This window comes from Eumetopias jubatus, unplaced genomic scaffold (genome assembly GCF_037043125.1).
Source record: "Eumetopias jubatus isolate StellerSeaLion01/CBP00866 unplaced genomic scaffold, mEumJub1_p1.0 scaffold_13, whole genome shotgun sequence".
Taxonomy (NCBI): Eukaryota; Metazoa; Chordata; class Mammalia; order Carnivora; family Otariidae; genus Eumetopias; species Eumetopias jubatus.
The window spans coordinates 71,728,599-71,756,575 of record NW_028274819.1 but is presented as its reverse complement, the minus strand read 5'-3'; the positions used below and the strand labels follow the sequence as shown (position 1 = coordinate 71,756,575).

Genomic DNA, 27,977 nt, shown 5'->3' with positions numbered 1-27,977 from the left:
GCCCCGCTGCTGCCGGGCCTCCCGCTGCTCCCTCCTCCTCTTCCCATCTGCTCTGCGCCTGCGCAACCGGAAAATTCGCGAAGGTTCCTGAAGCTAAACCGGCCGTTTCCGGAAGCCGGCAGCAGCCTCAGCCGTCAGACCGGTGGTTGCGGCGGTGGGGTTGTATGGGCAGCCTCTAGCTCTTCGCTGGGTTTGGACCCGACGTTTAACGGTGGGGAAAGAAAATGGCCTTGCTGTGCTACAACCGGGGCTGCGGGCAGCGCTTCGATCCCGAGACCAACTCCGACGGTAAGAGAAACGCGCCGCCAGCCCTTCCTCCCCTCTCCACCTCAGCCGGGGGACGCCCTTGGGCCCAAGGGCGTCCCGGGGTCCGCCCGCGAGCCTTCGCCGCGCTGCCCCGGTCTGGGTCCCTCCGGGTCGCGCTCGCAGCCCGGCCGCCCGAGCGCTCTGTAAGAGGCGTCCGACCCTCTCCCCGCAGCCGCGCAGCCCCACGGACCCACGCTCCGGTTCCACGTGTTTCCCGGTCGTCCGCTCACTCGCCGATTCGCCTGGAATTTAGAACATCTTTCTCCCTTCCCTGCCCCCCTCCGCCCCGTCTCTTTGGGGGAGCAAAAGTTAACCAGGTGCTACAGGACTCGCTTAGCGGCGGGTGTGCGCGTGTCTGTGAGTGAGGCAGACGGAGACGGATGGGAAGGTTGGGCAGCGGGCGAGTTATTTTAACGTTTAAGTTCGGCTCGTTGAATTAGTATAGAAGTTTATTTTTCTGAAAGTCTTGTTTTTCGTGTGTTCAGTCCACCCAACTTACAAAGTTACTTTTTTTTAAGTGTCCTGGTTTAGGAAAATTACTCTGTCTTTACACTAAGTTTTGATGTGTCTGGAGGGATGGATGGTGCATTTGTTACCCTTGTCTTACTTAGTAACCTTATATGTTGCGTAGTTTTGCTGTGATCCTCCCATTTTAACAACGTGCCATCTTCCGGATAAAGTCATTGTTCCTTCGTGTACAGTTAAGGATGTAAAGTGAAAGTTAGTGACTAGACTAGGTGAACAGTTTGAATTTTGAATGGTGAATGGAGTAAAGGGAGTTGGTTTCTTGAATATTGTGGGAAATGACACCACTTTGTCAAATTCAACTACCAATTACTGTGTTTTCTATACGCCAGACATTGATCTATCACTTACTACATCATTTCATTTAATCTTCACATTTAATCTATGAAGTAGGTATTATTAGACGTATTTTATAGAGAAGCCGGGTTCAATATGGTAGCAGCATGGTTCCTGCATTGTGAAGGAAATTAAAATTTGTGCCTTTTAAAATCTTTTCCACCCCTGAGTTGTCTGAAGTACTTACTTAGTGCACAGGTATTGAATTGGTGACATAATTTAAAATGATAAGACTTGGCAGGATTCAATGGATAAAGTAGAATACAGTCTTTCAGGCTTTGTACAGTATTCATGTTTCTGTCTTTGACATTTTTATATTAATATGAAGTTACTCAAAGAGAAAATTGTGAGATTTCAGTGGATGACAGAATTGAAGAAAAGAGGTTTTAAAGCCTTTGCTTTTGGTAACCTATGTAAAAAGTAAATTGCCTTACTGTCTGCTATGTTTTACTTTAATATTAAATGGAAAGACTGAGGCTTTGTTGCCTAGGACAATTAATGCCCCAAAGTAAATATGTTTGTTTATAGAATGTTCTGTACCAGCCTGAAATTATGAGGGAGATACAGCCAGTTTTTGGAAGTCAGCAGCGAGTGTGTGTGTGTGTGTGTGTGTGTGATGGTATAATGCCTAGGAAAGAGATAGGAATTGGGGGAAGTGGGAAAGTGAGAGGAGTAGACATTCAAGGATTGTGTTATCAGTACTAAATTCAGCAGGGAGCTTCAATAAGGTGGTAGAAAGTTTAGTTGCTTTAGCAAAATGGGGGTTAGAGACTTAACTCCAAGTAAGTTGTTTCAATGGTAAGTTAAAATGGAGATAGGAAGTAGAAAATAAGAGCTAATAGTAAACTGTGAACTTGGTTAGGAGAAAGTTTTTTGGAATGGGAGAGGTTTGACCTTTGTATGGACAAAAATTAAAAATCTTCTTTCTAAGCTGATACTAGGTTTTAGTTTGAAACACAAGCTAACTTAATGTTTATGGAAGACACAGTTGGTATCTTTCACATATTAAATAGTTATTCTGGAAAAAAACACCTCTTCAGTTTTTTATATAATTCGTGTGTGTGTGTGTGTGTTTGTGTGTGTGTGTGTATGTGTATATATTTATATAGAAACTGAATCAGCTACTAAGAGGCAGAGCCAGAATTTGAGCCAGGATCACACCCAGTATGACAAGCCCTTGGTTCTTAACTGCTACAATGTTACCCATAAAATACAACTTTGAGCTAAACTGGTAAACCTGAAAAAGGCTAGAGAGGAAAATAACCATCTGCTTGTTATTTACATTTGAAAGCAGTGATTTTCAAATTTTGTTGCTACTAATTGTAGGGTTAAGACCTGACTCATTGCTACCACCATTCTGCCCAAACTGACCATTATGATGATTATGCCTCTTAGTGTGTTATGCATTACGTATTTTATGCCTCTGACTATATGTAAGTTTGATATTTGAAAATACTCTATTTGTTCTCTTTTTAATTCTGTTCTCAACTTCATATCCCTCTGCATATTCATTTCTACTTTGAATCTCCTTTTTCAGCCCTTAATTCTATTGCTTCCCTTAATTAATAGCTTCTTCTTATTCCATGGGTTTACTTACTGTACCATGAAAATACCTGACACTTTCTTGCTCTATTAGCCTAACATAGTATCTGTGTAACACCTGGTTGCTAAGGAAACCATACTAGCTATTAATATGGGGTAGGAAGATTTCTTTAAGAACCAGGAATTAATCATTGTAAGGCAACACCAGGAATCAGAGGTTGTGGCCAGTTAAAGCTAAACAGACAACAAAAGGTGGGGCAAAGTAGCCTTATAAGAAAATTGCACAGATGTGGAGCTGACCAGTTTTTTCTAAGCTCATGGTTGTGTCTAGTCAGAAAATAATTTTTTAAAATGTAATACTTCATATTGCAAACTGTATTAAGCTCATTTTCATAAGAGTTAGTGAAAATTGATGGTGTAATGGGGGAGTGGCAGAGAAATACAGAGTAACAATCAGTGGCAACCCTGAAAATAGACCGTAGAATTTAAACATCTATTTAATGAGGTTTGTATTTAGCTATTGACACCTGTCTAGGAAAGTTAAATTAGCAATTAGATATTAACATCAGTTTTTAAAATTTTGAAACTGTCCTTCTAAAATGTGTTCTTATGTGCATTGATCCACAGATTGTCCAAGAGATTCTCTAAAAAGATATTTTAGAAGTTTGATAGTATTTTTGTAAACAGAATTGGAAGGTGATGAAATCGTGGAGCTTGAAGTTTTGGTACTAAACAAGTTTAACTACAAAGATTAAAGGAATAGAATACAGTTTGTTATACTTGCAGTATATCATATTATCTACAGGTATCATACTCTTGAATTAGAATTTTAACTACTGCTATTGTAATGCAATACTGTATTAAGCACTGTGTGCCACCCGTCAGACGCTAGCATTTGTGAATTTTTAAGGAAAAGCAGAGTATTACCTGCATTTGGAAAAGGGATTAAATGTTAATACCTGAAGAAAATGATTTTTTTCTTCATAATAAAATGTATTTTTTCCCCTTTCTTTCTTTTTGACCAGATGCTTGCACATATCACCCAGGTGTTCCAGTCTTCCATGATGCCTTAAAGGTAAGAACTTGGTATATTTCAGTCCCTTCATATTCGTACATTAAATTTAGAGGTGTAATACTAAATCTTCATTTTTTTATCTTTTTTTCTCAGCCTGTGACTTTTTGCTTTCTTAATGACCGCTTTGGGGTGCTTTAAGCAAGTACTCCATTAAAGGCAAAGACAGTAGATGGTGATCTTAAGATCTTTCTCAGTTATAAAATTGTTATTTCCACTCCAACTCTCATTTTCTATACTCTTCATTTCTTTTTAATCTTGAGAGGAAGTGAAAGCAGTGTATTGAATCCTAGTTTCTTAATCTATCAGGCAGCTACTGTATAATAAGAGCGGCTCTGAATTTTAGGAAAGATTGTTATAAACAGTAAAGAGTGCCAAACTGAGACACCACCTGTTTTCCACCTGTACTTCCTTGGTGTTCTGGAGAGTTAGAGAAATAATAAAATGTTTGACTAGGTTTTTTTGGTGTGTTTATTGATCTTTTACAATTTATGATAATATGGTAACATTTATCTCAAAAGATAATGTGTATCTCTTTTTCCTTTATTATGTTATGTTAGTCACCATACAGTACATCATTAGTTTTTGATGTAGTGTTCCATGATTCATTGTGTATAACACCCAGTGCTCCATGCAGTACGTGCCCTCCTTAGTACCCATCACCGGGCTAACTCATCTCCCCACCCCCCTCCCCTCTAGAACCCTCAGCTTGTTTCCCGTAGTCCATAGTCTCTCATGGTTGTCTCCCCCTTCAATTTCTCCCCCTTCGTTTTCCCTTCCTTTTCCTAATGTCCTCCATTTTATTCCTTATGTTCCACAAATAAGTGAAACCGTATGATAATTGACTTTCTCTGCTTGACTTTCACTTAGCATAATCTCCTCCAGTCCCATCCATGTTGATGCAAAACTTGGGTATTCATCCCTTCTGATGGCTGAGTAATATTCCATTGTATATATGGACCACATTTTCTTTATCTGTTCGTCTGTTGAAGGGCATCTTGGCTCTTTTCCACAGTTTGGCTATTGTGGACATTGCTGCTATGAACACTGGGGTGCATATGGCCCTTTTCATTACATCTGTGTCTTTGGGGTAAATACCCAGGAGTGCAATTGCTGGGTCATAGGGTAGCTCTATTTTTAACTTTTTGAGGAACTTTACGTTGTTTTCCAAAGTGGCCGTACCAACTTGCATACCCACCAACAGTGTAAGAGGGTTCCCCTTTCTCCACAACTTCTCCAACATTTGTGGTTTCTTGCCTTGTCCATTTTTGCCATTCTAACTGGTATAAGGTGGTGTCTCATTGTGGTTTTGATTTGAATTTCCCTGATGGCTAATGATGATGAACATTTTTTCCATGTATCTGTTAGCCATTTATATGTCTTCTTTGGAGAAGTGTCAGTTCATGTCTTCTGCCCATTTTTTGACTTGATTATTTGTTTAATGTGTATCTCAAAAGAAAATGTTGCAGTGTGGCTGCCATGGTTTTAGGTGTTGGTACTTTGTTTTTAGGAACATAAGTAGTCTTACATGTTTAAGTATTGTTGATGCCTTTTGAATTTCTAATTATACCTTCCAAGGAGTAGTTGTGGACCCTTTTTGGTATTTCACTTTTAGATAGCCAAGTGTGAATAAAGATGTGTGAGCAGATAACAAGTTTGTGTTAGTCTGGTTCTAAGTGAGGAAAACAGAACAACCATTTGATAGGGTAAGTTGAGAGATGGCTCTTCTCACATCTTTTTAGCTGCTTTACAAACATTTTGGGGGGTGGAAACTGTGGTTCTGTGGGTATATTTACTTTTGCAGAAGAGTGAGGGGATTTTTTCTTTCCTGGATTGCCATTTATTCTATGTTTATTTTTCTTATGTATGTTTTTCTTTTTCTTTCTTCTCCTATGATATGTTTCTATCTCCTAACCATAGACGTATTTCACCTTTGTCTTTAGCTTCCTGTTTTCTCTCATTTAGTTCATGCATTTCTGTCCTTAAACGTCATCTCTGTGCTAGTGGCTTCTGCAGGTTATTTCCATTTTATTTGCGACTGCAAACCAGGTTTTATTTTTTTTATTTTTAAATATTTTATTTATTTATTAGAGAGAATGAGAGATAGCACAAGAGGGAAGAGGGTCAGAGGGAGAAGCAGACTCCCTGCTGAGCAGGGAGCCCGTTGTGGGACTCGATCCCGGGACTCCAGGATCATGACCTGAACCGAAGGCAGTCGCTCAACCAACAGCCACCCAGGCGCCCCTGCAAACCAGTTTTTAAAGTGAACTCTTATTCCAAAAATAGCCGGCATTTCAGCTTTGCTGCTGCTAGTAATGATACCACAAACTTTATAGTCATTCAGTCCATTGCTCTTCTTTTTTTTTTTTTACTACCCAGCTGTTCATCACCCTGTTGAATTAATCTTAAGGATTTCACTCTGAAGTATTTTTGTTTCTCTTTTCCAATTCTGTTTATTATTGTCTCTATAAACATTTCTTAAAGACCTGTACTTTTTAAGACTGTTGGATTTCACACCGCAAATATGTAGACAGACAAAATAGGTAACTCAGTGTAATGTCTACTGTTGCTGGTTTAATTGGCAAATAAGTTAAACATTGCATATACAAAAGAAAGAACATCTTAGTATTCAAATTAGAAGTGGCATAGACAAAGAGAGACAATACTTCTTAAGAAATGACAACCTTATACTCACATACTTAAATTTATCTTTCATTTTTTAAAAAGATTTTATTAGAGAGAGAGACCCGCATGCACGCACACAAGCCGGGGGGGGCAGCAGAGGGAGAAGCGACTCCCCGTTGAGCATGGAGCCTGATGTGGGACTAGATCCCCGGATCCTGGGATCATGACCTGAGCCAAAGGCAGACACTTAACTGACTAAGCCACCTAGGTGCTCTTTCATTTTTTTATTTTACTGAGGACTGCCATAGATCCCAGATTGGCATTTGGGAATAACTAGTATGTATCATATATGTATCCCAGTATCCCCAGAATATCTGCTGTAATTCTTTATATATGATTAAGACAATAAAGCTTTTTCTTGTACAGAATAACTTTTCTGATGACTGTATTATCAATGCTAACTAAATACTATATTTTAAGGTTATAGTAGGTTTTCACCTACACGTCTCAATTCAGAATAAAAGAATTCAGGTTCAAAATAAAGGAAAATTTAAATTATAGCATATTTAACATTTTCTTTAAAATAATTTTGTAAGAAAGTAGTGTGAAAACAATCACTACCAAATTCTTCATATAGTGTATAGAGAAAAGCAGTGAGGCCCAGATGGATATGTGCAAATCCTAGCCTTTAGTCTAATTTAGAACATCCCAAGTCTTGAAACTGCTGCATTTTTATTTTCTTATTTTTTATACTACATTGAAATTACAGATGACAGCTAAAAGCCATTTTTTGGTAAGCCACTTGATATTTTGCTTAGAAATCACACACAGCATTGTAATTTCTGTATTTTTATGCTTGTCGCTAAAAAGATCATTTAACCTTCAAAGATCTAACAATTCTTAGGCTACTATGCTAATCAATCTATGTTGTTCTGAAAATAGAATGCTTATTGTTGGGGAACACCTAAAGTGAGTTCTTTAGAAGCTGAATTATAATTAATGTCTCTGACTTACTGGATTTTTAAAGTAAAGCACTTCACTTACTCCCCAGATCCTTTAAAATATATGATATTTTTAGAAATTAGAAAATGTTTCTCTTCCAAAAATCAAGTACTAGTCTTGAAAAAATAAGCGATTTTTATTTCCCTATTTTGAGGTACTTCCTTTTGTGATCAGTCACAGCACAAATCACCTTTAACATTGATTAATTAGCTTTTTTTAAAATCAAAAACTAAAGATCATTTCACTTGATTTGATGAATCATTTATAACACTTCACAACTGTGAAATCTATATATGTGCAAGTCACTGCTAGATTCAAGGATATATGCAAGTAGACTCTTAGTGGGCTGTGGTTCTATGCAAATTCAATTTTCAGTTTTTTTCTGTTTCATAGGGTTGGTCTTGCTGTAAGAGAAGAACAACCGATTTTTCTGATTTTTTAAGCATTGCAGTAAGTATTAATTTTTTTCCTAGGTTATCTCCTGAGAAAGTACAAATAATGGGAAGCTCCAGATTTGAGGAGTCTGATTTGGGACATCTGTTGAGTGGTCTGTTAATTTGCACATAGAGCCTTTCTTTGCAAGTGGAGTTCACCTCTGTTGACAGCCTTTAAAATAAGGAATTTATCCGTTTTAGAGATAAAAGTTTCACAATATTAATTAGCCACCTGTCAATATAGGTTTGTCCTTGATATAAGTAGTCTTTAAAGTACATCAAGAAGGAAGTGGTAGGTAGCTATTTAAGGCATTTTTATAGTGAGGAACAATAGATATTTATCAAATCTAAGATGCTACCAAGATGTACCATTTATTCTGTATACCCTTAAGAAAGAAAACAAAAGCTGTTAAGGACATGACATGCTATTAAAGTTGCGATTTCAGAGATGTTACAATGCATGTTTGACTCACCTGCCAGATTTGACAAACACTCTTATTTTACTTAATCCTCTCAGAAAATATCGTAAGTGCCCTTACCTCCATTTTGAGGAAACTGAAGTTTAAAAAGATTTCCTTGCTCAAGGTCAAATAGCTAATAAGTAGAAGAAGTAGGGCTTAAATCAAGGTCCTTTTCTGTTAATAATTTGTAGACTTCCATGTGAGAGTTCCAGAATTTTACTGTAAAAAAAAATTGATGCTGTGTTTATAGTATAAGCTGATATTTATGAACTAATTCAAAGACTTTTTTAAAATACATTAAGATATAAGAACTTATTTACAAATATTGCAGATTTAGATTTTAGTTTCTTAAAATAAGTCCGTGTGGAGAAAGCAAACAGTAGAATTTATTAATAATAAAGAAAACTAATTTTTCTATCATGGCATGTGAAACAGATGCTAGGATAACTCTTACCTTCCCTAACAGGGCTGTACAAAAGGCAGGCATAATAGTGAGAAGCCACCTGAGCCAGTCAAGCCTGAAGTCAAGAATACTGAGAAGAAAGAACTTTCTGAACTGAAACCCAAGTTTCAGGAGCACATCATTCAAGCCCCTAAACCAGTAGAAGCAATAAAAAGGCCAAGGTACACTTTATACAGTTGTATATTTTTGTAACAAGTGAATAATAGCATTTATTCTTGGTATTTTATGATTTTACGTAATACCATTTATAGCTATTATGTAGGTCACCAATTTTTTATCTATTAGGTTTTCCCTTAAGAATACCTTCCATTTTTATTCTCCCTTCCAACTTGAGGGCATGTACACAGTAAACTTCCATTGCATATTTATATATAATCATAATATGTCAAAAGCAGAAAAGACTCCATCTGTTTTGTGACTTGACATGTCTTTTTCACTGTGGCATAGTGAAATTCTAGAAAGGGATTGTTGTCAGAGAATCAGTTTGATTTGAAAAAGAACTTTAGACACCTTCCTCTTCATTCCTCTGCTGTTTTCTTGAATATTTTCTAGGACATTCCTGACAGAAGGATATTTAGTTTCCTTTCAAATAATTCTAGTGAAGAGGAATTTACTTTTATTTTAAATTAGTCCATTTTATTGTTACTAAGTGTATATTTTTTTCCTCATATTGAGTCAAATTCTGTCTCCTTCATTTGTGCATATTTTGTCACTAGAACAAACCTAGTCACTCCTTTTACTTTCAGATACCTGAAAACTGATAATTTTATTATTACTATTAAACTTTTTTATTTATTTGATTTAGATGGCAGATCTGTTAAAGTACTTTTAAAATACTTTTTTTTCCTTATGCAGTAGAATTACCCAGATTCTTTGTACTTACCTTCTGGTCAACTAAACTCTGTTTTACATTCTCACACATGCATGTTGGCTGCCACTGTTAAACCAGGCCTCCTTCATTTTGCACTTGAGTATTGTTTTAGAACCAGAATATAAGACTTAGAAAACAGATAGTTTTTGGTCTCAAATATGGCCCGAGTTGATTTTTTTTTTTTTTTAAGGTTTTATTTATTCATTTGAGAGAGACGGAGACAGAGCACAAGCAGGGGGGAGAGGCAGAGGGAGAAGCAGGCTCCCTGCTGAGCTGGGAGCATGATCTGAGCCAAAGGCATATGCTTAACCATCTGAGCCACCCAGGTGCCCCCCGAGTTGATATTTTTCCCATAATGGACTTAATGGTTTTCATGACTTTTTCTCTTTATTGGTCTTAAATAAATTTATAGCATATTGAATAATACTGGACCAATATAAGAAGCCTGAGAGACTTTTTGACGTTTGTTCATTCAACCAAACTACTTACACTGATTTTTATTCCATCTCCACCTTATTCATAATCATGAGAGACTTTTATCAGATGCCTTGCTGGCTGATTTGCCAGTTACAAAAAAAATTAAGAGGGAAAGACAGCTTTGGCATGGCTCATTCTTAAGTCTTACAGTGGTGTCTACTATAATTAGCAGTATGAGTTAATAGTTACTTTAAATAATGGATTACTGATTAAGTGAGAAATTTAAGTACTTTTCCATAAATTCATTTGGTAGTATTGTAGAGATTATGGGAGTATAGGTTTTTATGTACTGTTCTTAATGCTTCCTACATCTTCCTACAATAGTTTTCATTAAGGATGTGGAACGAATAACCTAGGATTTCTGTTTTTATTGTTGCATTTATTAATATGCTTAATACTTATTGAACGGCTTTAAATAAATTGTACGCATAACACTTAACCATTATGAAGTGTTGGGGGGTGTTGTTATTGATTTTTAACCCTACTGAAATTGCCTTGTGATAAAATTTTATCTGAATGTATGGATGCATATAACCAGTGTCCACACAAAGTGAATTATCTCCACTAGTAGGAATATGGATTCACTTAGTACATATTTGTTGCCTGTTAATTGTATGCCCAGCATTTTGCTTAGGTGTGGAATGTAAAAGTACTTAATGGTTCCTTCTTGGCAAATGTGGATTCCTATTCTTTACTTCCTTCCCATTAGACCTACTGATTAATAATTTACCATGTTGGCAATAGCATGATTATTTGAGACTTAATATATTTATTTACTTATGTATTTTTGTATCTATGTATGTATTTATGGAGGGCACAGAGGGAGAGAGAGAAAATTCCAAACAGGCTCCACACTTAGTGTGGAGCCTGATTCAGGGCTTGATCTCACAACCCTGAGATCATGACCTAATCCAAAATCAAGAGTCGGATGCTTTAACTGAGTGAGCCATCCAGGTGCCTGAGTTTTAATATTTTAATATCAGAATTTTTCTGTTAAAACTTGAAAGTATAGATACATATTGCAGTTATTTGTAAAATACTATTTAATAGGAAAAACTTGATTCACAAAGCATTTGGCTTTTTATAGATTCTTAGTGTATTTATTTTTAGTAAAAAAAAAAAAAAAATATATATATATATATATTTGGTACCTCAATAATGGTAATAAAATTTAAAAATTCTCCAGCCCAGATGAACCAATGACAAAATTGGAATTAAAAATATCTGCTTCCCTAAAACAAGCACTTGATAAACTTAAACTGTCGTCGGGGAATGAAGAAAACAAGAAAGGTAAGATTTTATTTTGTATTTTTTTTCTGTACTATTAATCAATTATCTAAAAGACACTGCAGTATGGTTCACTGAATATAAATATGAAAAGGTAGCACATTATAGTAAAGAATTTATTTTTGTTTTCTAAATACCAGTAATACCACAAAATGAATTGGGGGTTTATTCATAATGTCTTTGTTAAAATGTCTTTATTAAATGTTTCATTGTGTGTAATATAAAATATACTCAGTATATTCTGACCTACACTCAGTACCATGGAGGAAAGTAGTTACCCCTTTCATGATTTCTCTTTTATAGGGTTAAGATGTTCGATATTGTATTGCATTATAGAATAGAAATGTGTCATATATCATTTGGGGACATGGGCAAAACTTAATCACAATAATTGACTTCTTAACAGCTTTTTTAAATATATTCCCTGAAAGGTCACGTAGAAAACTCAATAACTTAAAATTGTTCTCAAATAACAGTGTTTTTTAGATTTAGTATTTTTTCAAATACTTGTTTTATGAAAGAGGTTAAGAGTGACACTAAAGTATTTTAATGTTTCTAATTTGATTTTCTTTTCTTGTTTTAGAAGAGGACAGTGATGAAATTAAGATTGGGACCTCATGTAAAAATGGAGGGTGTTCAAAGGTATATATTATAAAATTTGTGTTGTGTCGTGGAAGTAGAATTGTAATTTTTGAAGAAGAGGGTGCAATTTACTGATGCAGTTCAACAAACATTTGGGTGCCTATTATGTATTGGTCAGTGTGCTATGGACTAGGGCTGTGAACATGGGTAAGAGACTGTCTCTGACAAACATCATATCTGACAGAATCATGGAATAAGTAATTCTAATTCAGTCAGCATTTACTGTATGCCAGACAGTGTTTGGGGGGCTGGAAATACAGTATCAAGGAAGCAAAAATTTCTGCTGTTGTGGAGTTGATAGTCTAATTTAGGGAGAAGGATAACACATAGGTAATTAAATATTATGAATTTAGGTAGATACAAAGAAAATATAGTAAACAAGGAGATAAAGCTATTAAAAATAAGGCTGTCAGGAAAGTCCTTTGGGAAGTAGTGACACTAAATCAGAAATCTAAATAATGTAGCAGGTGAGTTATGTAAACCTCCAAGTTGATAGGGGAGCAGTGTGTGTAGAGCCTTTAAAGCTTGGCTTTTCAAGAAATTATGAGAAAAGTCAGTGGGGCTTGGTCTTGGGTGTGAAATATGAAAGGTAGGGGTAAGTGAGGTAGACAAGATTATGGTGGTCCTTACAGGGCACATTGAGGGGTTTGGGCTTTTTGTGTGTGTAATGGGAAGACATTCTGAGTTTTAAGGAGGGGTTCTAAAAAAACCTCTTTGGCTGATAACCTGACAAATATAATGGGGTACTGGGGATTTGGAGGAAGGAAAACCAGCTAGGATGCAATTGTGGAAGAGCAGGCAGTGGGATTGGAGCTTATTTTTTAGAAGTGGTTAAATATGGGATCTACGTGAACATCTGAGGACTTTTCCTACCCCTCTGTGTGAAATTGCATACCCTTCATCATCTCCACTCCCAACTGTCCTTTTTTCTCTGGGACACTAATCCCCTTATAACATGCTACTTCTTTTGCATATGTATTTTGCTTATGATCTGATTTTCCCTTCCCTTCCTCCTCTCATGTAAGGTTTACAAGGACAGATTTTTTTTGTTGTTCTTTGCTGTATCCTTAAATGCTTAGAACAGTGCCTGCCTGGCTCCTGACAAATTATGCAGAATGAATACTATTTGGAAGTATTAGCAGAACTTGCTAATGAACTTTAAGTGGAGGGGACTTGGGCTCCAGCAGCTAGGTGACTGGTGACACCATTAACCAAGAAGGAAAAAACAGGATTTGGGGAACAAGGTTTGTAATTTTCCCTCGTGTTAAGTTTGAGATCACCTTGCTTATTTAGGGATGGAAGTGGAAATGGATTTACATGTATGTAAGGTAGAAGTAGTAGACAGAAGAGAATGACTGAGTACTGGGGTGGAGGGTAGTGCAGGAAGATCAGAGAGAAACAATTTCAGATGGATTTTGAAACATGAGTGTCAATTCCGTAAATGGACAAAAAGGGAAAGGGTACCTCAAGCAGAGGTGATAGCAGTATACAGCAAACAAGAAACAGTTAATAATGTATAGAATTTGTTGATGTGGAGATTAAGAGAGAGAAGTAGGGACCAGATCTTTAAAGGCTTTTATAGTGCTTAAAAGTTAGATCTCACGTGATGTAGGTTAGGCCATTATTTGATCTTTTTCATTGAAATATAACATTAAAAAATATACAGATGTAAGTAAATTTATAGCTCAAGGGATTTTCACAAAGTAGAGCCCTCCTTATACTTTCGCCCATTTATTATTTCCTCCCAAAAGTAACCATGTTTTTCTATCAAGATAGGTTGGTTTTGCCTATTTTTGAGCTTAATGTGAATAGAATCGTAGACCAGGTATTGCACCACCTGTCTTCCTTGGCTTAATGAAATGTGTGTTAGAGTTATCTTTGTTGCACGTAGCCATAGTTTGTTCATTTTCATTATAAAATATGCGGCTGTGTGAATGTTGCCAGTCAGCTTACCTTTCTATTTGTCCTTTAACTTTTTTTGTTTAATGCTACTTTGAACATTTTTGTGCCCGACTTTTGGGACATGTGGATACATTTCTGTTAGGTATATGACTAGAAATGGAATTGCCAGATCGTGTGTCTATGTCCAGCTTTAACAGATACTTCCTCATAGTTTTTGAAGATGGTTGTATTTACACATCTGCCAGCAGTATATGAGGCTGATTCCATTTGTTCTACACCTTGGTAACATTTTGTAATATCAGTCTTCTATATTTTGGCCATTCTGGTGTAGTGTTCCCATTGTGATTGTAATTTGCACATTCCTGCTGATGAGGTTGGAGTACCTTTCTGTATGTTTATTGGTCACTTGGATATTCTCTTTTGTGAAATGTCTGAAATCTTACGTATTTTTCTTTCTATCAGTTGGCTTTTTCTTACTGATTTTAGGAATTCTTTTTATTTTTTAACCAGAGAGAGACACTATACATTTTCACTGTCTTAATAGTGACTTGTGATAAACAGAGGCTGTTTAATTTAGTGAAACCCAATTTGTCCATTTTGTTTGGCTAGTATTCTTTGTATTCTTTTTAAGAAGTTTGCCTACTTGAAGGTCATGAATATTTTCTCATATGTAGAGGCACATTTAAAATGTACAAACCACCTGGAACTGATAACTGTAAGGTGTGAGGTAGATGTCCAAGAGAGTGATACATGTTTTAATTAGAGAGTAGAATACAGAAATGGAAGGCAGAGAAAAGAATTAGAATCTGTTAGTATAGTCTCATTGTCTAAAATCTGCTCGTGATCATGAGGAAGGTAAGCAAATTAAACTGATATTTTCAAGCTAAATTGACAGGATTTCATGATAGAAAACATGGATATGGTGCCATCGAATAAGGTAGGAAGAAGAGTAGGAGTTGAGGGGGCAATAGTGATAAATTCAGAATCTAACATAACTGATTTTTATGAGCTTATGGAATCTCTTTAGGAGATGTACACAGGCAGTACTTTGGATTTACCAAAAGTAAATACACAGAATTTTATTTTCTGTACTTGTAGGTGGTTGCTATAAATACCAAAGTAAAAAATATACTACTGGCTGCATCTGTGTTTTATTAACATAACTTTTTGTGAATTCATCTGTAGAGCCTTCACCTACAGCAGCAATGGGGCCCGGATCTTCCAGACAAACCCTGGATATATTTATAGGTCTGCAGCTCATTTTACCCTTCCTAGGGATAAGAAGTCAACAGCACTGTAGAATTTCCAGAATTGCTTTATTAATTCGTAATACCCACACAGTTTCCTGTACATATAAATCATGTTGTAACTGTATTTCCATTGAGAATACTAATCTCTTGGTTTCAATATTGTCCTATAAATTTAAATACCTGAATATGCTTGAATTGTGACCTCGTACCTGAAAGTCTGAAAGCATCTTAATAGATCCCATTGCCTACTTTTCTATTTGCCTTTTTCACAGGGAACTAAAACTTAAGCGTATCTAAAAAGGAATCATTTTTCATTCCTTATTGGAATGGCCTGGGGTGAATTTATGAATATTCTAGGTAATTGTTATTTCTTGAGCATTTTCATAGTTCTTAGAGGTCACCAGTTCTACAAATGTTTACGAAATATGACATTGAGATACGAAGCTAATTTTTTCTTCTTTTTTCTCTTTTAGACATATCAGGGTCCACAGAGTCTAGAAGAAGTCTGTGTATATCATTCTGGAGTACCTATTTTTCATGAAGGGTAACTTATACATGACTAATTAAAACTTCATGGTAGAGGTTAGAAAAGTTAATATGCCTATAAACATTATTTGCCATGCAGCATTATTAGGTATTTTACTTACATTGTCATAGAATCTTTAGAATAACCTAGAATGTGGGCTTTGTCTTTTTACATATGAGAAAACTGAAACAATTATTACAGTGGAGTGACCATTGTGATTCAGACCTCCTGTTTTTCCTTATTCCCTTATTTTTCAATGGGTCGTTACTCTTATTTAGTTTGAAGGACTGTTCTGTGCATTGCTGGACAGTTACAATTTTTGGCCCTGGGGCACTAAGACACCAATATTGTGTCATCCAAGAAAATCCACACTTTCTGCAGCGCTCGACTGAGATCTAGCCCCTCTTCCATACTATGCTGTGGTTTATAGAAATGCAGTACCATGTTAAAATCTTCCAGTTTGTATCACTTTTTGGGAGCTTTATGAGGAAACTGGAATTAATAGTGAAAAAAACTATTAGTGAAAGTAGTGAAAATTATTAGTGAAAAAAACTATTAGTGAAAAGTGGATTTGGAATTTTGTGATGGTTTTAAGCATCTTTACTCAGGAGCTCCAGAATTGCTACAATAAATGCCATTCTGGTTTTAAAACGATTAGTCTTTTGAAAGTTTTAACTATTTAGTAACTTAGACACTTTGTAGAATACTAACGTTGCACACATTTATCTTTTAAAATCACACTGTCACTGTACTTTTGGACTTAAGTGGTTGTAAGATTTTATTTCTGAAGTTTTTCTATGATAATTTAAAGGATGAAATACTGGAGCTGTTGTAGGAAAAAAACTTCTGATTTCAATACATTCTTAGCCCAAGAGGGCTGTACAACAGGGAAACACGTGTGGACTAAAAAGGATGCTGTAAGTAACATTTTCATAATATATTGGGATATATTTGTCTTTTTTTTTTAAGATTTAAGATTATTGTCTTCAGAAATTAAAAAAAAAAGTTTTTCTGTCTCTCATACAGTAAAGATTTGATGTGCCTAAAAATTAAAATTGAGTCAAGCTCCCAGAGCACTCTTTGATCCCAAGTAGCCATTGTGTATGATGATGCAAAATACAGGTTTTTGTGAAATACTAAAGCCTCTGCCAAAATTGAAGCATGTGTTTCTGTAATTCCATAGGCTCTTCCCACTTTTTGTTTTTTTTAATCATTTTTCTACTCCTTCGATGTTATTAATCACTTAAGACTTTGGATTCTCTTCTGGCCGCTTAAAACTTCACGCAACCATTTACAGTGCAAAATCACTCCACCTAGCGGCCAAAGAGAAGGTTGGCAGACTTGTTCCAATTGTCTTGAATGCCTCTGCCTGCTTCGGGGTAGTTTACAAAACAACCAAAAAAGCTTTGGTTCCAGCTTCACTGGATAGCTTTTTAAAAAGACATAGGCTATGCAAATAAGTGTCCAGAATCCCATTAAATTGTAAGAAGGCAAGCAATTTATTTTTCAGTAAGTGCATCTTAGCTATTGTAATGTATTTTATAATGTATTAGTTTTATGTGCTGTACTGGCAATAACAACCCCACTAACAACAAACCTTTTCACTATATGTGTCTTTTAACTTATAAAATAATTGTAAATTTTCAGATTGCTTTAGGGATTCATTCTACATTTGAGTATTCTGTAGTTTCTGATTTTTAACATAGTTTCTGGATTTTTAATAACATGCTTTGGTATTATAAATATGTCCTTCAAGTTATAATTCATCTGCCACAAAACTTGCACGAATGTTTTATTAACAAAAAGACTTAATAAAGTCTCCCTGTATTTTCTCCAGGGACCAAAATTTTGGAAGTTTTAGCTTAAAAAAATAAAATGTTTTTCTGTAATATGCAGAAGTTTTCAGAGTATAACCCTTGATGAAATAATGTTTTGTTATATTTTAGTGCATACATCTATCGAGTATTAAGTGTCTGAGCTAGTAGCTAAGGGCAAAAAATGTAAGTGATGTAAGTAATTTAAATTCTGTTAGCATAATTATACCAAAATGTAAATATTGCATTTTCAGCAGTAGTGTCTCACAGTTTCCTACATTATGTAACTAAGTTGCTCTCATAAGTTTACAAAACAAATCAGAATTTGTCTCTTTTTTAAATAGTCCTTGATAAAGCAATGTTCCACTGGTAGGTAATAGTTAATTCTATAATAATAACCAAAACATAACTTCCACAAATTACCACTTTTTTCTTCATTTTATTATTAGAGGAAAATAAGCTATTCTCTAACAGATAGCAGACAGGTGTAAGTAGTCAATTAGTTCCAATTTGTAGAAATTGGAAATTTTAATTTGTAGTCAAATTCCAACTTACAGAAAATAAGTGGAAGATTTCTATGCATGAGGTTAAGATGTTTTCTGGATTATTTCACTAAGCAAATGTCTTTTTATGACTGTGCTTAGTGGATTTCAGAAATGTTAAAATAGGATAAAATTTAGTAGGAGTTCTTTCAGTGTATATTAATGCTATGGCTGTAAAAGAAAAAAATCAAATGGAAGAATAAGTGTGTTCTCCAGCCATAAGACTATAAAGGTTATCTTTATTGTGATAGTTGTGATAGTTTATTGTTTAAACCTTTATTAGGTGGGAATTTTTGAAGTTGTTTGCCCTTAAAAACATTAAGGGCCCAGTTGCACACGGTAATTTTTTTTTTTTTAATTATTTGGCTCAGATTCCTCTTTTTTTGAGAGGTTTTGTGGCACTTGGTAAATTCATAAGGTTTTTCTTTTATAGGGGAAAAAAGTTGTTCCATGTAGACATGACTGGCATCAGACTGGGGGTGAGGTCACCATTTCAGTATATGCTAAAAATTCACTTCCAGAACTTAGCCAAGTAGAAGCAAATAGTACATTGGTAAGTACACTAAATATCTTTGAGAAAAAATTGTCTTCATACATTATTCTCTATATTAATGTATTATAAATACTGTGTTTGGGTCGATTTTAAGATTTTTTTAATCTTTTCCATTTGGAAAAAATGTTTGAAATTACTGTCAAACTATTTTAAATGAAAATTTCTGCATAATAGAATTATTTCTGAAGCATTCTGGAGATACTATAGTAGCTTAGGTTTATCAAATACAGTACCTTGTTCTCAATATGAAATGGCAAGTTAAATTTTCTGTTAATGGTTTCCTCAAAAAAAAAATACACAATATTGGAAGTTTGTTAAAATAGCTTAAATGATTTATATCACTATCTTATTTTTATAATCATTGTTTTAAATCCTGTTCCTTCAATTTGGATCTGATCAGTTAACTTTCTGTTTTTCAGTTAAATGTGCACATTGTATTTGAAGGAGAGAAGGAATTTCATCAAAATGTGAAATTATGGGGTGTAAGTATCAATGAATCCAGAATTTTTTCTGATACTTTACCCAATTTGTACAGTAAAAAGACCATACTTAAGAAACCAATGATGCAAAGTAGGAATATAACTTACCATTAATTCTTCTAAAAACTTTAAATCTGGGTGTAAAAATGGCCTTAGAAGCTCGGAGTTGTGATTATTAGCATAGACAAGACCAATATTTTCCTCTAAGACTTAAACAACATCGAGGCTAACATAGGTTAATAAAGAGTCATTCTCTGCTACGTTGCAGGTGATTGATGTAACAAGAAGTTATGTAACTATGACTGCAACAAAGATTGAGATCAACATGAGAAAAGCTGAAGCTATGCAATGGGCAAGCCTTGAACTGCCTGCTACCAGAAAGCAGGAAAAACAAAAAGAAGAAACAACAGAATGAGATGACAGGGAAAGAAAGTTATTGCCTATTTCAGAATTCTTACTATGTGGTAAAATGGTGGCTTGCTCCTGTCCTCTTTTGTTGTTGTTGTATTTGCTGTTGTTGAATCTGGCAGTTCAGGGTCAACGGTAGGTTCTTAAAAGCCAAAGTCATTTTATCTTTTCTTGCCTCCCGTCTTCTTTTTGAGTTACCTAAGTTTGATTATTCATTTCTCCTCACTTGGCAGAACTGCAGTTGTGTCCTATACTTGAAAAGCTAGAAAGTAGCTCATAAACAGTTACAGTATTTCTTGGTATAGTGTATTTAGCAGAGAAGGGTAAAAAAACATTTGTTCACATCTCTTTTCTATTATCCCATAATTAGTAAAACAAGATGGATTGTCGGATTTTTAATTAGTTTTTTCATTAGTTTATGTTCCTATAATACTTGAAAATCTTTAAGGAGGAGATGAAGCTCTGCATTGTTTTATCCTCGGGAAGGTTACTTTTTTCTAGGAGGAATAATTCTGAGGTAGTGTAGTAGCTAGTTAAAGGGGAATATATGCATTGAATAACAAATTGGAATTTGTTTACAGCTAATTAAATTAAAACATTATATCAGCACCTATATTACTTGCCAAGTGCTATGATTTAAATGTATAGAAAACATTATAAATAAGAGTAGAGAGGTATCAGTTTGGTTAAAATTTGCCATTTTATTAAGACTAAGCAATAATGTTAAACATCTCTTTTCTGATTATTTTATAAGATCTTTGTATGGTGTTATAACTAAATTGTACCTGATTCATAGCCTACACCCTTAAAATCTTTAATTAGTTACATGTAAAGAGAAATTTATATATGTATTATAATTATATATATTATATATATATATAAAAATATTTGGCCTCCCTGATGGAAAACTGTATGTATAAAACCATAGATTTAAAGGCTTATGGAAATACAGTACGGTATCAAAAAACTAAATATTTAAGCTTTGGTTTATGAGAAATATCTATTACATGTTAAATAAAATAGCTGAATTCTTTTGGAGTTTTGTTTTAGGCCTTCATGGACAGCTTGACAATTCTAGGTGATACAATGTTGATTATATATTGTACTTCATTAGATACAGGTATCAGAGACTTAGATTGTTTATGCTAATTGAACCCATTAAAGATAGTTTACTTTTTGAGGCAATGCAGAGCTCACCAAGAAAACTAAAATTAAGAAATGTTTTGAAGGCCAAAACTTTGGCAGGACTTAAGAAATTTGGGTATGAATTATGCTAATGTAGATTAAAATAATTATTTCCCAAGCCCCTTGAGTGTTTTTTTTTATTCTTAAAACGAAAATTTGCATAAGTACAGTTTTAGAAGTACAGGTTAATAAAGAGTATGTCTCACTCAGCTATTATTAACTACCTTAGCAAATAATTGCTAAAGGTAGTTAATTATTAACTACCTTAGCAAATAACTGCTAAAGGTAGTTAATTATTAAATGATTCAGCTCTGTTACAAATAAAGACATAAAAAATCTGGCAACTGGGCTTGTATGACACATGGTATTTTAAAGACATGCCATGTAAACATTTTAGTACAATTGGGCCAAAATAGAGTATGTAAGTTTCTAGTACTTGGCATTGTATTTAAATTTTTAAAAATTATCTTTCATAATTTAAAGACGTACGTTCATTTGGAGACATAAAATCTTGTTTATTGTTTAGGGGAGAGGTTGATACTTGATTTGATTTGAAGTAATGATTAATATACCTTTTTTAATGTTTTCTTCTTGAGACTTTTTTTTCCCCTAAGCAGTATCTTAATGTGTTACATGCAGTTGAACTATTATTTTAAGCAAGTGGATTATTCACCTGAGAGTTAGTTACAAAGCACTGACTCTGTGTGTGTGTGTGTGTGCACCTGTGTGAAAGATGTAGCTTATATAGTTATATTAGTGATCACATTAGTGACCATTCTGTTTCCTCTCTTACTCTTATGATCCTCTGATTTGTTGCCCAAATAAAAATCTAAATATTTTTATCTTAGATTCGTACATAAAGGGACAGAGTTATTATTAAGTAGAATATGTGTTACTTTATTTGTCAAAAAATTTAAAATGTTAAATTTGTTTCTCTAGAAATATGCTTTGTCTTTCTCAGCATTCAAAGTACTTACTACAGCAAAGCAGTCAAAACTAAGTTTATTATACACTTGGTAACTAATCTGACAGCTTAAACTCAATATGGGAAATAGAAAATACTATTTTTTCTTGTTCACTACCTTTGCTAGTATAAAGGTAGTGAGGTCCTAAGAGTTGAGCTTTTATTTTTTTTTAACCTCTTATCTTGAGATAATTTTAGATTTATAAGAGTTGCAAAAAAAGTACTTAGAGAAGTCTTATTTTCTATAGTAATCTTCGCCTTGTATTAAAATCTTAGGAACACGTACAAAACTAAGAATTAGTACAGTAGGTACAATACTACACCTAAAGCAGAACATTGATTTTGACCATCCTTTTTTAGTGGAACACTTGAAGGGTAGTTCTTAAAACCTACCCTAGTTTTCTTGTAATAATTTCAGACAGTAACTTGTAAACCATTAAAAATAGAAATTGAAATCAACCTACCTTAGAGAGCTATGTTTATATAGGTCAGTGATGTAACTTCTTGTAACCAGATACTGGCAAAGGACTAATGATCTATTTTATCATTTTATGCTAGAGATTTTAATTCTTATTAAGTGTAACTTGTTTGGTTTTCTTTAGACAATTCTTTAACCATTTAAGGGTGAAGAAAACCTTAAAGACTTGTTGAAAATATTTTAAGATGACTTTGGGGTATTGCTCTGCCACTCCTTGCTTTTTAAAAAAAAAGCCATTCCCCAATCTGAAACTGCATGACACCGACAATAAATTTTTAAAAGCTCATTTATGAGTTCTGTTACCAGTTTTAAGGCATTTGATTACATAATCTTTTTTTTTTATAACTACCAGGTATTTGTAAGTTGTCAGAACATTAACAGGGTTTTGTTTGTTTTCATATTAATTTTGATTAGGCATTCATATTTGGTATCATTTTTATTCTTTTGCCTATATGATAATTCTGTGGCCTCTGATCTGAAATACAAGCTAAGTCTAGCTTGTTTTTAGGTTTTGTTAATATTTCCTTTCATTTATTTAAATTGTTGAGTTGATAGGCAGTTGATTTTTTTACCTGATTGCTTCCTTCCTGCCTAAGTATCTTAGAACTTAAACTCATTTGGAGTTGTTGCATGACTTGCCTTTTTTATTTAGGTGTAGATGCCTGGGGCTTTATACATAGTATGATCTCTGAAGTACTGAGCTTGCAGTGTTTTTCTTCTGCACAGTTACTATTTGATTTTAAGTTTTTATATAGTTCTTAGTTTTGAAGAATTCCTTCAAGAACAGTTTCTCTAAAGGGCATGTTTTAATTAAATGTTAATTAATGACCTTAATTTTCTAATTTAGTAGACCACCTTTAATGTCCATTAAAGTGAAATAAAACTTCCAGCCTTAAACATTTTTATGTTGATTAAAAATTGTGTCAAAAATAACTTGGTTTCTATTTCTCTTTGATCAAGCAGGTATACTGCTCAAATGATTGGATTGTTAAATTATCTTTAAGACTTTGCTAATTGAAATAAGATTACTATTAAGCCTGGAAGAGGGAAACATCTGTGAACCTGTAGTACTTTCCTGTCACCTCCACAAATGAGACTAGATGAGTGTAGTAGGGTTAATGCCTTTAAAACAGTGTGATCCTTTTGTTCAAATGCTTATTACAGTTTACAGTTCCATATTCATATTTTATTTGTAGGATTGATTTGTTAATGTCTTTATACTCATAGACTGACAATAACCTTGACTGTGTTTTGGCCAACTGTAGTATCTCCATTTTCTAATATAGTACTTGGTATATTGATTGGCTCTTGTACATATCAAGATCCACAGCCCTTCTTATGAGCCACTCACTGTTCAAAGGATTTTAATGAATGTGAACTTTATCCTAATGATAACTCTATGAGGTAGGTTCTATCAGTATATTACAGGTAGGGAAAGTGATTTATTGCATAGATTAAATAACTTGTCTAAGTCAAAGCTAGTGAGTTTATAGAGAGTAGAGATTTCAAGCTCAAGCACCCTGGCCTTGCGTTCTGTGCTTTTAACTACTCTGTGCCGCTTTTGTCTGTCAGTTGAGTTAATAGGTTCCATAAAACATTGGCACATAGCATGGAAAATTGGTAACACTGTGTTTGGTCACCAGGAACAAATTTTTAGTTTCGTATGTTTTGTTAGAAAATAAGTTTATAAAATAAAATATGTAGTCCTTTTGTCTGGGGGTTTTAGTTATAATAATAGCTGGATTACAAACTCATTATTTGTGATTTGACAACTCTTAGATCTCTAGTTTCTCTCAACAGCCTCCAAAGAAGTTTCAGAATCCTCAGTTTCAAAAACAAGTTTCCATTGTCTTTTTGATAATGGTATGTATCCTGTATGTAGCTTTACAGATAGGAATTCATAACTGCATGTTAGAAAAATGTGTAATGAAACAGCATCAGATTTGTCTTTGTTTTCCCCATTAGTATGAGACCTGCTTAAAGCAATTACATAATTTAAAGTGCCTGCAACGTAAGATGCCTGCGTAGGAAAGACAGATAATATTGTAAATATAGGACAGATAGCAAGGGATCATTTCATCTTCTGGGCTAGGCCAGTGGCTATCAAAATACCATTTCTAGACTAGCAGGATCAACGTCTCGGAATTTATTAGAAATGTAAATTCTGGGTCCCCATCTCAGACCTATAAATCAGAAACTCTGGGAATGGGGCCCAATAATTTGCAGAAAAATGTTGATGTACAATAAAGTTTGTACTAGCAGCATGGAAGTGTGATTAGGCTTGCAGTCTTTTTCCTCTTAACTTAATTTCTTTTAAATTTACTCTTTGCTTTAGTACAGTTTTGGATTTAAAGAAAAACTGAAGATAGTACAGACAGTTCCCATATATTCCACATCCAATTTCTCCTATAATTAACATCTTACATTAGTATGATACGTTTGTTAGAATTAATGAACCAGTATTGATACATTTTATTAACTAAAGTCCATACTTTATTCAGATTTCCTTAATTTTTACCAGATGTCTTTTTCTGTTCCAGGATCCCATCTAGAACACCACATTACATTTAGTCATCATGTCTTCTTGGGCTCCTCTTGGTTTTGACAATTTCTCAGACTTCCTTCAAAACCCTAACAGTTTTGAGGAGTACTGACTGGCCAGGTATTTTGTAGAATGATCCTCACTTGGGATTTGTCTGGTGATTTTCTTAGGGTTGTATTGAGAAAACCACAGATGTCAAGTGTCATTCTCATTGGTTAGGTATTATGGGTACATACTGTCCAATAAAAGATTGTTCAGGCTTACACCCTGAATATGCAGTATGTGCCACCCAAACCACCTGTACTGAATCCCCTGTATGAAAGAAAAGTTCTTTGCTGGAAGAATGGGGAAAGAACGCTGCTGGGTGACAAAACAACATAAATTCACCACAGACTATCTCTTCCTTGATTCTGTCGGTTCAGTGATTAAACAATTTAGTTAGGCATGGCATATTCTTAAGATGGAGGAAAATGTAAAGATTATATGTGTCACCAAATAAAATCCACAAATTATAAACATTTGCTACATTGGGCTTATTAGAACTAATGGGTTTCTTGGAATTACAACTGTGTGTAAAACTTTAAAAGGCTCCCTACTAATGAGAGCTAGATTCTAATAACAGACTGATCTCAGACTGCAGACTTCATATTAGAGGCCAACTTGGACTGGTTTTGATACCTTAAGGATTCCTTCCAGGACACTCCCCCATCTCCATAAAACTCCTTAAATTATTAGCAGGAAAAGGCAGAGGGGAGGAACAAATTTAACTGAGCAGAAAGCCAATATGAGGATAAGGAATATTAGAACTGAAATGTATTCAGTTAGGTGGAATTCTAGTTCAGTTTTTCAGGCAGATAATTTAAAACCATCAGGAAAAGTGTCTAATAACAGGACTTTATAATTCACTTGTGATTAGGTTAGAAGATTACATAAATTTTGCAGGTGAGGCTTAGGAATTTAGGTATCAATTACAAGTAATTCAAAACTGTAGACCTAACTATAGCTAACTTTTTATTCTTCAAGAGTTTGGCAGCTAGAGGTTGCCAAACACTTCAAGTGTTTTGAATAGCTTTTCATTTAATTTTAGAACATCTCTATATGATTATTTACTATTACTCCTATTTTACTGATAGAAAAGCGGAGGCAAAGGAAAACTACATACATTGCCTCAGGTCACATAAGTAGCAAATGGTGAAATTGGATCTTAAATTGAGGAACTTTGATTCCTAAGTCCTTAAACTCTTTAGCATGAGTTTAAGTCATCTAAAGACATCTAAGTCACCATGCAAAACCTAAAATTATAACTGCCATTTGCTTATTAGTCTTTTCTCAGTATCAGATGACCAAATTATCATGAAAAGATAGTGGGTTTTCAGTTTTTTATTCAGTGGAGCCACTGACATACTTGGTAAGGACCTTTAAAGGGCAGGTGGGCAATTGAGAACTAGGGATGGAGTCTGCAGGACTGAATGAAAGTAATAGGCTCTGGCAATGAATTTAATTTGTCTTGTAAAGTCTTGTGCATGTAAGTTGGCCTTACTATCATCTGGACTTTGGAACAACTTTCTGCATCTCTGTATACTTAGATATGGATGATTGAAAGGCTAAGTACATAGGCAAATAATGTCACTGTAACAGGGTGAAAGAAGCATTAAAATTATTGGTGTGTTATGCAAACCAACTCTTTCTTTCAATTATGTGAAACTGGATGGGTTCTCATTTGTGAAAAGTTAGGGAAGATGTTCCATCAAATTACAAAGGAAAGACTTTTTTTTAAACCTGAGCCCTAAGAGTATTTAATGAATCAAGAACCACATGTAAAATTATGTTATAAATAATAGGGCCCTTCTTCCAAAGGGAGATCTTTAGCATACATGGGTGATTCACTTTTCATGTATTATGTTTTGCCAGATAATCTTGAGCTAGCTGAGTTTTAGCTCTCTTGATAGTTTTTCTCCAAAAAGTCCTGAGTTTGGTATGAAATTTACAAGTTTTGTTAACATTTTTAATAAGATCTAAAAGTTGGTAAGCATCTTCAGTATTGTGTAGCCATCCGTTTGCTTAATTATTTCATTTAACAAAAACGCTTTTTAGTGACTTCTTTGTGCTGATGATGATTGACCAACTACACAGGCCTCTGCTTTTAAGGAAAGTTAAAGTCTATAACATGTAAAGTTGATACATTTATATATCGTAATACGGTTGCCATTGAAGCAATAATTAGCACCTCTATCACATAATTATTATATTTGGTAATTATTTTTGGAAGTTGGAATAATTTTTAATCTCTTAGCAAGTTTGATGAATTTAATAACACAATTTGTTGTTTTTATTCATTGTACTGGGCATTATATTTCTAAGGCATATTAACTACCTCTTACAAATTTGTACCCTTAAACTACATCTGTTCTTGACCCCACAACCTCTGTACCCAGCTAACCACCATTTTATTTTCTGTTTCTACAACTTTGGCCTTTCTAAATTCCACATATAAGTGACAGCATATAGCTGTCTTTGTCTTTCTCTATCTGACTTATATAATGTGCCCTAAGTCCATCCATGTCACAAATGACAGGATATCCTTTTCTCATGAGTGAATATTTGTGTGTGTGTGTGTATGTATGTGCGTATATACATAACTCATTTTTTTATCCATTCATCTCTCAGTGGACACAGGTTCTTTCCATATTCTGGCTGTTGTAAATAGTGCTGCAGTGAACACGGGGACGTACATATCATTTTGAATTAGTGGTTTCATTTTCTTTGGATATATACCCAGAAGTAGAATTACTAGATCATGTGATAGTTCTTTAATTTTTTTAAGGAACTTCCATACTGTTATCCAGAGTAGCTGAACCAATTTATATTCCTACCAACAGTGCACAAGGGCTCCCTTTTCTCCACATCCTTGCTGCACTTGTCTTTTTGTTGCTAGCCATTTGAATAGATAGAAGGTGCTCTCTCCTTGTGTTTTTTTGTGTTTTTAAAGATTTTATTTATTTGTCAGAGAGCAAGTGTGCACAAGCAGGGGGAGCTGCAGGTAGAGGGAGAAGCAGGCTCCCCACTGAGTAGGGAGTCTGATGAGGGACTCGATCCCAGGACCCCAATCCCAGGATTGTGACCTGAGCTGAAGGCAGACTGAGCCACCCAGGCTTGTGGTTTTTTATGTATATATATATATCTCAATTTTTTATATATATATATTTTTATTAAAATTATAAATAATTTTTAGCATGAGTTTTTTAGAATATTTAAATATATTTAGAATTAGTATTTAGAATTTTTAAAATA

At 34.5% G+C, this 27,977-nt stretch overlaps 1 protein-coding gene across 2 annotated transcripts; it reads left to right on the top strand.

Annotated features, from left to right (window-relative positions):
* The first annotated feature begins 89 nt into the window (after positions 1-89).
* On the top strand, positions 90-26,363 carry CHORDC1 (cysteine and histidine rich domain containing 1). 2 transcript variants are annotated; one of them, XR_003607537.2, is made up of 12 exons: positions 90-288; positions 3,735-3,784; positions 7,802-7,858; positions 8,770-8,927; positions 11,301-11,404; positions 11,985-12,043; positions 15,669-15,739; positions 16,533-16,638; positions 18,511-18,630; positions 19,050-19,112; positions 19,378-24,007; positions 24,685-26,363. XR_003607537.2 is itself a non-coding variant. In XM_028093229.2 (11 exons), exons 1-11 carry the CDS (start codon positions 225-227, stop codon positions 19,522-19,524), a joined length of 999 nt encoding a protein of 332 aa, XP_027949030.1. In that variant the 5' UTR covers positions 90-224; the 3' UTR covers positions 19,525-26,363. The 2 variants fall into 2 exon arrangements, 1 of the variants encoding a protein (XP_027949030.1); XM_028093229.2 differs by having other exon boundaries at positions 19,378-26,363.
* Positions 26,364-27,977: the final 1,614 nt, after the last annotated feature.